This window comes from Rhinolophus sinicus, linkage group LG15, assembly GCF_036562045.2.
Source record: "Rhinolophus sinicus isolate RSC01 linkage group LG15, ASM3656204v1, whole genome shotgun sequence".
Taxonomy (NCBI): Eukaryota; Metazoa; Chordata; class Mammalia; order Chiroptera; family Rhinolophidae; genus Rhinolophus; species Rhinolophus sinicus.
In genome coordinates, this window is record NC_133764.1 from 22166501 (window position 1) to 22182274 (window position 15774).

The following is a 15774-nucleotide window of genomic DNA, read 5'->3' on the forward strand; positions in this document are numbered from 1 at the left end:
TTTTCTAGTATTCTAGACCATAAAATCAGGGGTAGATAGGAATATTTGGGGGTTGAGGCAATGAAATTTTGAATGCAGTGTGGGTTTTAGCTATTTTGGCTAATTTGGTATCAATATATAGAACAAGTAAATCAAACCCAGATGCCAGAACTGGAATGTAACACTTAGTACAAAAACTTTTCACTAAAATGCTCATCAAACTACTTAATGGCTTATAGTCTGTTTGAAGCACTATTGAAAGGTTAAAAAAACACTGTTCCCTCTTCAAATGTAAAATAGATTATAACTTAGAGACAAGAATTAAATACCTGGCAGGGATTTGAACCTAAAAAATTTTTTTTTAACTGATATTGGTTGTTAAAAAAACAAAAAGCCTTTGTGAATCCAAGTTATAAATATTACACAAAGTAAAGTTTAGTTTGCCCTTTTGGGAGCTTCTTTTGACTTTATTTATATCATATAATTATTATATTCCGTAAAAAAGTGAATTGATTCCCTCTATATTAAATGAAACAAAAACCTTTTTTATTATTCTTGCTAAATGAGTTTTCTCTGACTCTGATATTCTCGTTTTTCACTTCGTTTGTATTAGTTGCATAGAAACATTTTCCCAATATACTTCTTCAAACTTGATACCTGGCAAGTGACTGCTTCTTCAGGTTCGTGTCTGCAAAAAGACAATGTATTCATCCTGGTCTTTGCAGCTGCTTGGCTTCCTTTTTCATTGGGCTGTAAACTCTTATGAGAACACTGATAGCACTGTTCTTTCAAGTTTTAATTTTATCAGGGTTATAAAAACACAGTTTAAAGAGTCAACTAGTTCTATAGTTAGTTAAGAAAAACCCAGTCACTAGCCTTCTCTTCCCAAAATAGTCCCCAATTTTTCCTTCTATGTTTTATATTTACCTTTCTATCTCTAAATAATGTGTTGGTATTACGACTTCTGGATTTTTCCATCTTAGGTATTTGTCTGTATCTCCTTACTCACTGCCGTCATCTACATGGATATTTCTTATCCTCCTTTTTTCCTAATAGAACTGAGTTAGAATTTGCTTTAATCAGTGTTCAGTGTTTACATTATTATAACTGTATACTCTTTTTTACATACCTTTTTATTTTTTTAAGATTTTTATTAAAATATAGCTAACATACAATATTATATTAGTCTCAGGTATATGCATCATAGTTATTCAGCAGTACCCACCTGGCACTATACATAGTTATTATGTATATACTCCTTAAAACTGAGTTGTATATAATGAAGGCTGATTTTTTTCCCCCCCTTCGTAAAACTCTTCGTAAGTAATTGGATATTTACTGGTTAATCCTTTCTTAATTTTTTTGTGTTAAGAGCTTCTTTTTAACTATAATTCAATCCCAAATTACAAAGCGATCAGACCCTTTAAAGAGACTCTCAGTTTCACTTTTTTGGAGTCTCTTCTGGAGTCTTTTGACCTGCTCCGGTCTGTACTGATTTCCTTGAACGCCTGAAACATAGCTGTCATCCTGGGAATCTCCCTTCATCATCACACTGGTGATTCAGTCCCCTCACCTCTCTTCTATGTTTGGTCTTCAATTGTATTTTTCTTCTCTTGGTTTGCTTCCTCATTTTGATGAACAACATACTCCAGTAGTTTCCTGGGAATAGGAATATAGAGAATAGTTTCTGAGACTTCACCTGGTTTAAAAAGTCCTATTTATCTTCATACTTATTTGACAGTTTCTGTGTAACATTCTAGATCATTTTCCTCCTAGTCTGAAGGCATTCTGATTCTTGAATCTGTTCTGTCCCCTACTCTTTCTCAGTGAAAGCTTATATGAGCCTTTCTTTAACCTCCGGGTTCTGAAATTTCACACTGGTGTTCATCAGTGTGAATCTTTTTCACCTGTTGTGCTGGGTACTCATTGGGCTCTTTCAAAATAGAAACTTGTATCCTTCGATTTTGGGACTTTTTAAAAACTTTTTTGTAGATCTCCCTTCATTTTGTGTTTCTTTCATTGGAAGTCTTGCTATTTGGACATTGACCCTCTTGGACCAATCCCTTTTTTTCCCACCTACTTTGCATATCTTTCTTCTATTCCACTTCCTAGAAGCTTTTTATGGAAAAATTTTCAAGTTACAAAAGTAAACAATACTGTAGTGAGGCCCTGTGTACCCACCATCATCAGTCATTCTATACCCAATTCAATAATTATCAATCTATAGTTAATATTGTTTCATCTGTATCCCATCCACAGCCCTGTTCTATATTACTTTGAAGCAAATCTCAGACATCTATATCATTTCATTTATAAACATTTTAATATATATCTTTAAAATAGTTCTCTTTTTAAAAATATAACCACAATAACTGTTGAACACATGAAACAATTAACAGTGTTTTAACATCAAATATCCAATGTACAAGTTTCTTATCTCAGTATCTTAAACTTTTTTGTTTTCATTATTGCTGTTCGAATCAGTAAAGTGCACATATTATGAGGGGTTGATATCTCGTAAGTCCCCTTAGTTATCCTGTTCAATATAATAGCCACTAGCCACATGTGGCTATATAAATTGAAATTAATTAAAATAAAATAAAATTAAAATGTAGTTTCCTCAGTTGCGTTAGCTACATTTCAAATGCACATATGGATCGTGGTTACTAGACTGGGTAGTGCAGAAGTAGAACATTTCATTATAGAAAGTTGTATTGGACAGTGCTGATCTATGGGCTGTCTGAATTTTTTTATTAATCTTTGGTTTTCAGCAGCTTGGCTGTTTTGTACCCAGGCGTTTTCCTTGTTTTCATCTGGCCTGGGGTTCACTGAACTTCTTGGATCTGTAATTTGATAGTTTCTCTCAAATTTGGAGAAGTTTTGCCATTATTTCTTCAAATCTTTTTCTGCCCCATTATCTCTCTTCTGTATTTCCATAACTCCAGTTACATGTGTGTTAGACCACTTGATGTTGTCTGTCAGATCATGGAGGCTGTTCTTTTTTTGTCTCTGTTCTTTAGCTCGGGTAATTCCTATTGATCTGTCTTCAAGTATACTGACTCTTCTATAGGCTACAACCTTTTTAAAAATCCACCCAGTATAATTTTCATTTCAGATATTGTCCTGTTCAGTTCTGGGATTTCCATTTGGTTCTTTGCTAAAATTCCCCATCTGTTCACTCAGAAGGACAACTGGAGAACCCTGTTTTATAGCCCACTTTCCTCCTTTATCCCACTCGCTCCCTTGGACCATCCCTTGGGCCAAAGGGTGTGCTTACTGACCCTCAGGAAAAGTGACCAGTAAAAGCATCTCAAGCAGGCCCTGGAAACAGTGCTGTGGCTGTCTAGAAAATTCTGTGTGTTCGAGCTGGGCAGTCTCTTTGGCCCTGTGGATTCTTCTACCCATGGGTTGCAGGGAGGCCAGAGGAGGATTAGAGTAAGGCCCTCTAAACCATGAGGCCCAGGACAGGAGCCCCAGTTAACCCATAATTCCCAGCTGGAATGCTTATGTCAACACTTTCTTTTTGGTTGGCTTAATTCTTCCAAAAGTTACCTTTGACTCTCCTGTCTAGTAAAGGCTTTCTGCCAGTCTTCTGGGAGCTAACTTGGGGAAGAGAGCTGGAGAGTCTACCGTTCAGTATGCATACATTCACTTAATCTGCCACCCCTCAGCCATGCCTGGCATCCCCTTCAAAGTGCCATCTTTTTTATCCTCTCTAAAAGAATCAGTCTTTAGTTTTATGTAGGGGCTACAGGGCTAAGGTAGCTTAGACTGGTGGTGGGGATCTAGGTTTCTAACACCATCTGAATTCTTTTTCTTTTAACATCTACTCCTCTCATTTCCCCTCCACACAGTTTCAGAGGTGCTGTCAGTCTTGAGCCTTTGAGAATTCTGTTGTGTTATTACTAATCCATCTGTTTGTTTCCTTTTTTCCCTTCTTCATTTCTCCCCCCCTTCCCCCACTCCGGTTCAAACCATTGTTTCTCAGTCTAGTTGTGTAGGACACAGCTCCCTGGCCCATGCTGGTGTTGTGAGCCTTGCGCTCCTCCCGGCTGAGGCAGGCGGTCGGAGGTCGGCCGCTCACGGCAGCTCTCACAGGCTGCCGGGCGCTCACGCTGGCTGCCGGCTAGGCATGGCAGCACACAGCAGCCCACAGCAGCTCACAATAGTTGCCGGCCACTCATGCTGGCCACCGGCCGCTCATGGCAGCACACGGTAGCCCACGGCAGCACACAGCAGCTCATGGCCAACCTCTGGCTGCTCATGGCAGCCCATGAGCCATTGTTCACCATCTTAGCTGTAGAAGGCACAGCTCACTGGCCCGTGTGGGAATTGAACTGGCGACCTCGGCATTAGGAGCACGGCACTCCAACCACCTGAGCCACCAGGCCGGCCCTAGTCCATCTGTTTTATAGTTAACCAACGTTTTGTTGCTGTTGTATTTTTTCTTCCTTATCTTTATGAATTTATGCTTTTAAATATTTGTCTTGAATTACGGCAGAATTTCTTCCAGGAGAAAGAAAATTTAAATGTGGTTTTCAATCTATCTTTACTTGAAAGTGTGATAGCACCTTCATAAAAATTCTTCTTTCCTTCCTTTTATCCTACTTTTTAATTAGGAGCCTTAGAGGTGAACCTGTGAATAAAGAATTGGTCTTTTCTTATATGTGGTTTTTGTTATTTCTACCTATTGCCCTTAAAGAGCCCACATAAGTTGTTCAATAAGAGGATGAACATTAATTAAGGAAAAGAAATAATGTCTCTTGGTTTTTTTCTTTGAATGTTTCTTCTAAAACAAGGTAGTATTCATCGGCTCGATTCATTTAACTGTTGAATGATTAGGCAGAAAGTGTTGAAGATGCTAGTTGCAAAGGACACAATCTTACAATCCTATTTATTCATTTCTTTGAAATCCTGGTCAGCCAAAAGGTTTTGGGTTTTTTTTGCCAGTGTATGGCCCTGAGAAAATTCTGTCCCTTGCTACTCCTACGTTGCAGTCCCAGCCTATGAGAAAATCAGCTGCAGATGGTGCCTGTCCCTGATATTTCGTGTCTCACATATGTCCATTCACACTCGGAAAGCCCACAGCTCTAGCTATTGTACCAGAAAAACTGGTACATGCTTCCAAACGGAAGGCTTCTTCAGAAGCTTCCACCGAATGAAGCAAACCAGCGTGGCATTTGCTGACTTTTCTTGATTGTTGTGCAAGCCAAACGAGTTTTGTGTTAAAGCTTCCTTTGGTCTTCCCAAGATCCACAGTTGAGCACTGTGCACTCTGATTGCATTTATGGGACCACATGCTGCTTCCAGAGAGGTTGAGTCCTCAAAGTGGGTCTTCTGGGAACTATACGAGATTTCCAGGTCAGGCAGATAGATCCAGTGCTGAAAATAATCCCTGTGGACAGGACAGACCTGGAATATTCCATTAGTAATATGTAGGTAATGGAGTCTTGGTTATAAAAGATAAAAACATTTTATCACCCAAGAAAACAAAAGAGAAAATTACTTTCTGTGATTGCTACTTCAAATTTGATATATTTTTCATGTCACATCAAGACTGTAAACATATCCTTTAATCTCAGCTGAGAAATAGAGTATCTTATATACTAGATATTCCTTTTGTTATTAGGCTGTACTTATTGAGAACACCCCTCATCTTTTTTTGGTCAAGGCATCAAGATTCTACCAGGCTATATCTTTTATCTTAATATAACTAGCACTCAACTACTGGTTTCTGGGGCTCTTGTAGGAATATGCCTGTTAGTAGCAATTGCCCTGCTTGAATAACCACACATAAGCAGTAGACAAGAATTCTGTGTTCTGATAAGCAGAAGTGGTCTAAGGGAGCATAAACTTGGTCTCAGAGACAGGAGACAGTTGTTCCTGAAATCCAGAATTCAGTTCTTACAACACCCAAGTTTGGGAGCTAGTGCTTTATTAAAAAAAAGGCCCGTTGGGGTGGCCGGTTGGCTCAGTTGGTTGGAGCGTGGTAATGATAACACCAAGATTGCCGGTTCAATCAGCACATGGGCCACTGTGAGCTGTGGCCTCCTTAAAAAAAAACTAAAAAAAAACAAAATGAAAAGGCCTGTGAGATCAGATTACCCAAGTAATGGAAGCCGATGCTGCCAATCTTGAGCAAATCATAATGAATTTCACAGTGTAGTTCTAAAGTAGTAATAAAAGTGACCTGCTGGTTTTCATCTATAAAAATCCCAGCCATCTTTATATCATGATAGTAAATTAGAACTTGATGATGAAAAATGGAGTCAGTTTTGGGTTTCTGTATGACAAACGATTGCAAAATAGTTTTAACCATGTGGTCTTTATGCAGTAAGGGACTTCACCAAGACTTAATGTACATTACAGATTGGAATCAAAGGGAACTCACTGGGGTTTTCTTGAGCTGGATTGAAGCCCACTTGAGAGCCATATCCTTCCCTTATGCCTATGTACACTATTATATTTTGCTGTAGCATCATATTCAATGAGATATGAAAAGAATTAGCTTTATTCATATTTTTTATGTAGGAATTATGCATAGGCATCATGGTCTCAAGGTCCATACATTTTGAAAGTGAAACTTGAGAAGAACGTTGAGCTGTGTCAATGTACAAACATAAAGAATGTAAAATCTCATGGCTGGAAGGGGTAACTTTTAATGTTGTCTGCTTCAAACCCTGTTTCTGATGGAATTGACCCTATATGAGCAGTGACTGGAGTCTCGGCGTCTGCCTGAATACTACTAATGATTTAATACTGTAAAATGGCCCATTTTATCTTCCTAAAACTCGGTTAGGAAGTTACTTATATTGAACTAAAATATGTCTTTGAATCCTATCTGTAGATCCTAGTTTTACAGCTAAGGTTTTATAGATAAGTTTCTCTCTGAGCCAGTCAGTGCTCACAGGACGTGAAAATCAGTCGGGGGGGCCTATAATGAAAGTAGACTCAGTCTGAATTCATTTTCCATTTTGTTCCACTTCAGGAAAGCCGAAGTTTATGGAAGGACATTTATTTGTGTGTACTGCAAGCAGATGTCAGATTTATTCTAGTTTTAAGAAAAAACAGAAGTAGAAACACTGGTAAATGTACTTAGAATCCATTACAGTTGGAGACTGAGGAAAATAATTATTTGATCATTTTTGAAAAGTGTGTAGATGAATGGTGGTCCTTGGTTTGGTGCTAACATTTCTTCCCAGGAACTACTGAAGGAGTTTAGAAGGCAGGTTCTCCAACTATGAAAGCAAAAAAACTTCTCAATTTCATAGCTCACGCTGTGCTACTCATAATAATTTCTATCCCGTCTATGTATGACCTGTTTCCCCAGTAAAACTACTCAGAGACAGCATCTTTGCAGTGTCCTGCCCATGTGCCCAGTCACCTTGGCAGCCACGTACCCTTCTTTGTCCACATTAAGGTGAGGTAATACACCAGTCAGTACATACTCATAGACAGACACACCTGTGAACCTATTTGATTTCTAATTTGCTGCTAACTAATCTGAGACGGTATGCTGATTATCTGGAACCTAGATTAGATTCTAAATCAGTTTTACTCCAGGATTTAAAAATGAATAATGTTCACTCACTCTCATTACTGTGGTCTATTTTTCTCTTGCATTTCCGTTGGGTCTTCTGCCCTGTGACAAACCAGTCTGGGGTATGGAATATCTAATCATTTTAACTGATAATAGTTTACCAGTTCCAGCCTCACCATTTTGTGATTCCTTACAGTATTTATTAAATAAATATTTTTAAGTTCAACAATAAGCCCTACACAGCAAACAGTTCATGTTGTTAGTGTAGATAGTATTCTAAGGTACAAGAGCTGTAACCAAGGGCCCACCAGCCAGTCCTAGCAAGATACACAAAACTGTCGTTAAAGGGAGAAAGAGAAATGGAGATCTTTAGGTTTAGAGCCTGTACAGATTAGTCAGTATAATACGGCAGGTGGGTTCTATGTTGGCAGAAAGAGATCACCTAGACATTTGCTGTGAGTCCTGATTTATTTTGCCTAACATGAAATTATTTTTTAAATCAGGAAGCTTCCTGGAGCAGGAACAGATGCAGTGTAGCTTAACATTATTTTCCCTCGACCTGGGTTTCTTGTGAGGCCCACAGCTGCCAATGACTCTCTCCACATAGGTATGGTCCTGTCAGAGTTGTGACAGCTGCTTGATTCTTGCTATACTGCTGCCCAAGTGTATAGACCACTAATCTGGAAGACCTTGCAGTGGTATTTTTTCTAAGGCGAATAACCAGAATCCTAACAGTGGTCTGCAGAGCCTGCGTGATCTAGCCGTGCCGCCTTACCTCGGTGACTCCATCTGCTGCTCCTCCACTTACTCCGCTCCTGCCACACTGGCTTCCTCACTGATTTTCAAATGGGTTTGAAATGGAGGACCACATTTAAACTAAAGATGGTAGATATTTTTTCGCATTGACTAGGAATGCAGAACTACAGGTAGATTTAATTAACTCCAGCAGCTAACAGAAAGAGCCACTTCTGCTTGAGTCTCAGATGACATCTATCACACAGTTGGAGTCAGTGCCATTAAAAACCTGTCACTCAGAGCCATTCCCCTAGGATCTGTTGACTAGGTGGTGTGGTGCTTGAAATACATCTGAATCATCATTCCTCAAGAGAACTGAATGGAGAAGGTTGGCGTCACTGCCTGGTCTTAGGTTGGACCAGCCTGTAAATAATCTTTCTAAAAGCTAAATGGAGAGGAATAATAAAAGAAAAAAATATTCTTCAGAGACTTGGAAAGGTCACGAGTGACATCATCGAAGAATAGCTGATATACTCTCAAAGGTGAGCTGTGTGCCACTTGCCTTGGTTTTTCTTGTGGCAGTGACTCCTGTGGTTATCTGTGGTGAGAGGTGTGGTGAGAGGCTGTATTTGCCAGAGTTCAGACCGAGTTCATTTCGTACCTTTTTATAGTACTTTGCAGTGCACTGGAACAAGGTTAGAATATTAATTTAGCCTGTTCGTCTCCAGCTGCGCCACCATAAAGACGCTGCAGCTACCGCAGCAGGCTTCCTGTACTATGGAAAGAAACTTAATTGCTGGTTACAGGCTGAAGCTGACAGGCTGCTGTTTCCCCAGAAGCCACTGAAAGTAACTTTTAAAAATTATTATTATTATGAAGCATTTATAGCCTTCTTTTGTGTTTTCCAAGTGCCTCAGAATCATTTCTATTTGGTCCTCCTATTGATGTCCCTGAGAGGCAAGTTAATAACTGTTACGGCCACATGTTTCACATGATAGACCAGAGGAACCAAAGATTAGGTGATCTCCTTGGTACCATCTGCGATCTGCTTCAGGCATCCGCAAAGCAGAAGCTGAGGTGTGCATTCTGTTCCTTAGCTCTTTAAACCCATTTCTTTACTACTTGCTTTTAATTTTGGTATGTGAGGATTATGGCTTTTATACTTTTTTGACTATAACTTACAATGAGAAATATATTTTACATAGTATACACACACAACACATATAAAACTGAAATACTTTCAGGAAGCATTACTTACTCTTCACGAGATGCACTATGATATTTTCTATTTTGTGTGTGTGTGTGTGCTATTTTCAGCTCACTGAATAAATTTTTAAGAACCACAATTTTTGGTTGTGACCCACAGTTTTTAAAAACACACTGCTAGGAGGTACTTGAAGCTGAAGAATATACGTGACACATTTTCCTGGAGCACCAGTTTTACTCAAAGGTAAAGGGAGAAACACATTTTCATATTAAAACGTATAGATGTATTATGGACTAGCATGCAGCTTCAGAGAAATTTTGTTCTTGCAGTGGGCTACTTCATATTACACCCCTAATCCTGGCCCTTCCCCCTGTCTCCACTCCCGAAGATAATATATCCATACTTTCTTCTTCTGTTAAGGAAAAAACACTAGAAAAGACTTGAGAATTACTGTTCTTTTGGAAACTAGATCAAGTTCATGTCTTCGCTAAACCTAAATGGTTGTTAGGAACTTTGAGTGGTGTCTTTTACAATCATTATTATTGAGTACTTATTCTGTGCCAGTACCAGTTCTAGAAATTGAGAATACAGTAGTGAACAAGAGACAGTCCCTTCCCTCCTGGAACTTGGAGGTGGGGTAGATGGCACAGGGACAGGCAATAAACTAACAAATAAGTAAGCTAGTATGTCAGGGCAGTGGAGAAGAATAAAGCAGAGATGGGGTAGGGAATTGGTGTTGGAGATTGGGTGGTGTAGTTTTGAAATATGTTGCTCATGGGAGACCTACATGAAAAGATAATATTTGATAAATGCAAAGACCTAAAGGAGGCTGAGAATAAGCCATGCAGATTTCTGGATGAAGAGAATTCCAGACCAAAACATAACAAATGCAAAAAGCCGTAAGAGAGGAGCATGCCTGGTGGTGGCTGACGTGGGGCTAGGAGTACCACGTAACGGGCATCACATTACAGGCAGTTGTCACTTTGGTTTTTGTTCTGAGATGGGAAGTCATTGGCGGTTTGAGCAGAGAAGTATTTATGAGCTGACCTACATTTTAAGATCCCTCTGGCTGCTGTGTCGAGAATAGACTGGGGGAAGCTAAGTGTTGGGGGTGGGGAGACGAGTGCAGAAGCAGGGAGACCATTAAACAGCTTTGCACTATTCCATTTACTGAGTTTAGAAAGAGCAGGTTCTGTTTAAGGATAAGGAGGAGAGATGGAGAGTTTGGTTTTGGACATGTTCGTTTGAGGTGTTTGTTATCCAAGTGAAGATACTAAGTAGGCGTTTGCATATATACATGATCATTGACTTCCCATAGGCAAGCAGGTATTGATGTTAAAACTCTTGGAAAATAAACAAAATAAAAAATGAAGAAAAAAAACTCTTGGAAAATAGTTCTCCAGCTTGTCTGGATTATGTCTTCCTATTCTGTACCTGTTGGGACAGTTTTCAAAAAACAAGGAACTCCCCTCCTCCCTCTGAAGCAATCAATATACTCTTTAAGGCTGACTCAGTTCTATTTAAAAGTAACACCATCTGGATTGGAATTGAACTGGCTTCATACTGTGTTTTTCCCTTGATTCTTTTATGCCTTAACTCCCAAGGACTGATTGGCACATCCCTGAAGAATCTCGTTTTCTTTGGGTTGTGATCTACCTGTAGTATGCTTCCTTAGCATATAGATGTTATTTTAGCTCAGTGATTTGAAGCTAAAAGAGCCCACATATCATCCCCTCCCCCACTCCTGCCTCATTGAGTATGAATTTACCCAGGAGAGACATTCCTGACGGGACTGTGCTATGCATATGACGGAGGTAGAGGCAGAACGAGGAACCCCCTCCGTCTTCCATTCCATTTGTCCTCTTTCCCTTCATTTCATCCAACGAATATTCATTGAGCCACGAGTGAGCTAGTGAAAATGAGAGCCCCTGCACCCAAGGAGCTCATTGTATTGAGGGTGAGGCAGATATAAGCAGTTATTTTATGCTGTTGTAGACAGAAGTGTATGCACTGGGTACTTTGGGGAGGGATAAGAGCTTTCCTGAGAAATTCCAGCTTAAACTGAACCTTAAGATTAGATAGGTATTTTTCCAGACAGCTAAAGCTTCAGGAGAAGGCTATATTAAGCACAAAGAACACCATGTAAAAAGGCAGAGAGCTGTGAATTTCAGTGTTTGGAGAACAAGAAGCAATTTTGATGTGGTCAAAGTTAAGGAATTAGTTTAGAGAGGTAGATCCAAGAGAACTATATACTGTATATAATGGGCATTATTTTGGTCCATGTTTGTGAGGGGAAAATAAGGATGCAGTTTATACATGGGTAGTATTAATTCCGTATCTATACAAATGTTTTTAATTCTTGTATTTATGCTTATGAGTTACAAGAGTAACTCTAGAAATCAGTAATGATATCCATATGCAAAATCATACCCTGGGATACAGTAGTTGCTTTTGTTGAATTTACACCGAACTTGCAATGATGAAGAGTTCTTGGCCTTCTGTGATGCGTAAATGTCATAAATTTGTTACTGGTACATAAAATTTCTTGTACCTTATATCTGTTCTTGTGTTTGTAATTATTTGTTACATAAAATTTCTTGTACCATAATGTGTTTAAAAAACAAATGTTAAAATTCCTTTGTAATACAAAAAACAAGTACCTAAATGTAAGCAAATAAAAATTTGAATTAAAAAATTAAAATGAAAGATATTTTTACCTGAAAGTTTGGGCCAAAAACGTGGGAGCACATTATACACAGCAAAATATGGTATTCTTAAAATGAACACAGTTCTAGCCAAGAGCAAAAGTTTGAGAGCTGCAAAATGCAGATTTTGAAAAGCTAATGTAAGAGATTCAGCACTTCCTTCCAAACAGTGACCTGTGTGCAATTGATCCTATAAAGAGATGGTATTTTACCAAGGGCACAGTAGCAAGAAGAATCATTAAATTAAACTTACGATTTGCTAAGCCTTTTTACTTCTGATCTCTTGTCAGCATAGTAAGATTTCAGATAAGTCTAATTTGGTTATCCTTAATTATGAAAAATTCTGAATAAAACAAGATGGTGAAAGATAAAAGGCATTTTTCTTTATTAAACACTTGTTTTAGTACTTACTGTGAGCCAGGCACCATTCTAAGTGCTTTGTAAATGTTAACTCATTATCCTTTTAACAACCCTTGCGTTCAGTACTGTTTTATCTCCGTTCTACAGACAGGAAACTGAGCTGAGTACTACTTGCCCAAAGTCAGACAGCTGATAAGTGACAAAGTCAAAATTCAAAATCAGGGTTGTCTGGTCTGGTTCCCAAGTCCATGTTCTGAACCACCGTGTCTGCTGCCTCTGATTTGGGTGTCCCAGCTTCTCAGAATTATCCTAGAACAAGTCCAGGGGTAGTTTTCGGGGTATCCTGAAACCCCTGACATTGTATGTCAGAATGTTGCAAGTACGTTTTTCAGGAAGAATGTCCATGACTTTCATCTATTTATTATAATAAAAGGGTCTTCAGGCAGAATGGTTTCGCACTGCTAACCTACGGGAGCTTTCCTGTTGGTTAAAGGACACCCAGGGGAATAAGGATTCCCTCCGAAGAACAAGATACTTACAAGCCGATTCAGACTTCTTCAGTAACGTTGTTCTAAATTAATTGCTTATCTGGTTAATCTTCCTAGGAACTTTTTCCAAAATAGAATATATGCCAGGCCCCAGAGTTAGAGATGGTTATTCTTTTATAGAGGATAGAGCCCTGGCGTGGCATCAATTTTGAAAAATCTCTCCAGATTATTCTAATATAAGTCTTTGGTTAAGTACCGCCAATAGGATCCCCTGGAGAACTAGGATTATATTTTCTGTTTTCTTTGTACTCATGTCTCAGATGGTTAGGACATAGTCAACATTAATAAATGTTTGAATGAATGGCACATTATGAAATACAACTACATTATATTCAGAGATGATGTAATGATAATGACTCGCATTTCACGTAAGACCTTTATGTAACCCACTCTGGCCCACCCGTACCACCCCCGATTTCACGGCTAAATGTCCCGGTACCCTTCTTATCTGAAATACTGTGTTTCCCTGAAAATAAGAGCTGGCTGGACAATCAGCTCTAATGCGTCTTTTGGAGCAAAAATTAATATAAGACCTGGTTTTATTTTGCTATAAGACTGAGTATAATATAATTAATATAATACAATACCAGGCCTTATACTAATTTTTGCTCCAAAAGACGCATTAGAGCTGATTGTCCGGCTAGGTCTTATTTTCGGGGAAACAGTAAGAGTTCTCTGTCTTTCATTGCTGAATACCACATTGATTAGAAAATACGTCTTTCCCGGAAGCCCACTCTGGTGTAAATTCTTTTGAAATGGTACTCTGGTACATCCAAAATAATGTCTAAAGTCCCTTTTTCCTGAGGTTGGTTTTTCTGCTTGCATTCATCATTCTCAAGCTTTTTGAGACTCCTGCTCGCTCAGCATTTTAGGTATCAGATTATATGATACAGGTCAGAAACTTCTAGGGGGTTGGTAATTGAAAGGTTAAAAACACAAGTTACAAGGAAAGTCATTTGATGGGTTCTTCTGGGAGAGAGAACAGAAAGACTGTCAAGTAGACGTAACCAAATTATGGAGGAGGAAATAAAGGTACTATTGAAGGTGGGGAAGATGAGTTCATAATAAATGTTAAAGAACTAGAAGTACTTTGGAAAGAGGATATTTGGAGCTCATCGCCAAAGTTTTGACATTTGTCCCAAAAGGGGGAGTGGACTGGAAATAGTAGTTCTGGATAGGTACTTTCCCCCCTTTATTTTCTTAGAGCAAAATGAGGGAGACATAGGCATGGTTACTGATTATAGACCTTGCCCAGAGACATGTTTTCCTGCAGTGCCCAGAGCACAAATAGAAAAGTCACTAGTGACAGAAACCAGTGGGAAGTGGTGGTTTAAAGTAATTCTCCTCCTACTCGCCCTTTTTTCAGGATATGGTTCTTATAATCTGCCACAGTAGAGTCTGTCTGTTTCTGAATATATATGCCAATCAGTATTCCTCTTGAATAGAAATACTTACTGTAACTTTTTAAAAAATATAAACAGCATGCTCTGAATAGAACAGGCCATGGTAGAATCACAGCTTACCTAAATCAGAAGCTTGTGTTGCGAGAAGAAAACTCAGTTATTCATTTGTTTAAAGGTTTTTCCTTCTTATAGTCATCAGATTTACCAGTGTTTTTGACCCACAAGCTTTTGCCAACCATAGGACTTGGGAAATAAGATTTTATAAAAGAAACAAATCTAAAACCAGTATCTATAAAAAGGTAAGGGGCAGTATGACTAGTTACTGTGGAAAGGGGAAAAAATCAACATTTAGGGTCACATAAAAATACGTTTGATCCTGGTTCTTCTGTATACTAGAAATGTGACCCTGGGTCTTTCTGAATCTCAGTTCCTCATCTTTAAAGTGATACTTACTTTGTTTGGAATAGTAATAATGAGGATTGGCAATAATATCAATAATAGGTACTTAGTAAATAGTAGCAGCAGCTACTATTAATAACCACAGAAACAAAAAAATAACTGAATAGATTATTCTGGATATGAAACTTGTGCCTTGAACTCATCCCTCCTGGGGCTCCTCCGAGAGAGAGGTAGAATTGCAGATTGTGACAGTGCTCTGCTCTGACTGTGGAAATGAGTTAAGAATGTATTTTGCAGTGTCTGGGCTGGTGTGTCTTGATTTGGGGGGTCCTGCACTGTTTAAAAGAGGAGGGAAATAGGGTATATATTTCTAGGCACATAACTGTTCTTTCCCTCCCACCTGGCGTCCTATGATGTTCTAATTTTCCCTGTTACTCTCACGGCAGGTGGCTGTGAAAAACAATATTGATGTCTTCTACTTCAGCTGCCTCATCCCACTCAATGTACTTTTTGTAGAAGATGGTAAAATGGGTGAGTACGTCCTCTTGTCCTTCTGCCACGTGCATACCTTTGCCCTTCCCCAGAGCGTTAGGCAGAACGTAGCCCAGAAATACAAGTAATTTTGAGGATTCAAAAATGGGGTAAGGCTATTCGAAAGCTCTAATAATTGGTAATTATTTATTCACCTGAGTCACAGTTTAGGTGTTGTTTTGGTGTTGGTCTAAATCACAATACCGATATCTGAATAACCCAGTCACCCTAACATATACACAGTACAGGCATACCTGGTTTTGTCGCACTTAGCAGACATTGTTTTTCACAAATTGAAGGTCTGTGGCAAGCTAGTCTGTCGACGCCATTTTCCCAACAGCATTTGCTCATTTGTACCTCTGTCACA

General features: G+C 38.9%; 1 protein-coding gene across 3 annotated transcripts in view; it reads left to right on the forward strand.

Annotated features, from left to right (window-relative positions):
- The window catches only part of AP2B1 (adaptor related protein complex 2 subunit beta 1), a 104768-nt gene that overhangs the window by 73392 nt on the left and 15602 nt on the right, over positions 1 to 15774 (forward strand). For all 3 annotated transcript variants that reach the window (XM_019732556.2, XM_019732559.2, XM_074320002.1), the window contains one exon: positions 15323 to 15407. In XM_019732556.2, the coding sequence (XP_019588115.1) occupies positions 15323 to 15407 (85 nt within the window). The remainder of the gene's footprint in view (positions 1 to 15322; positions 15408 to 15774) is intronic.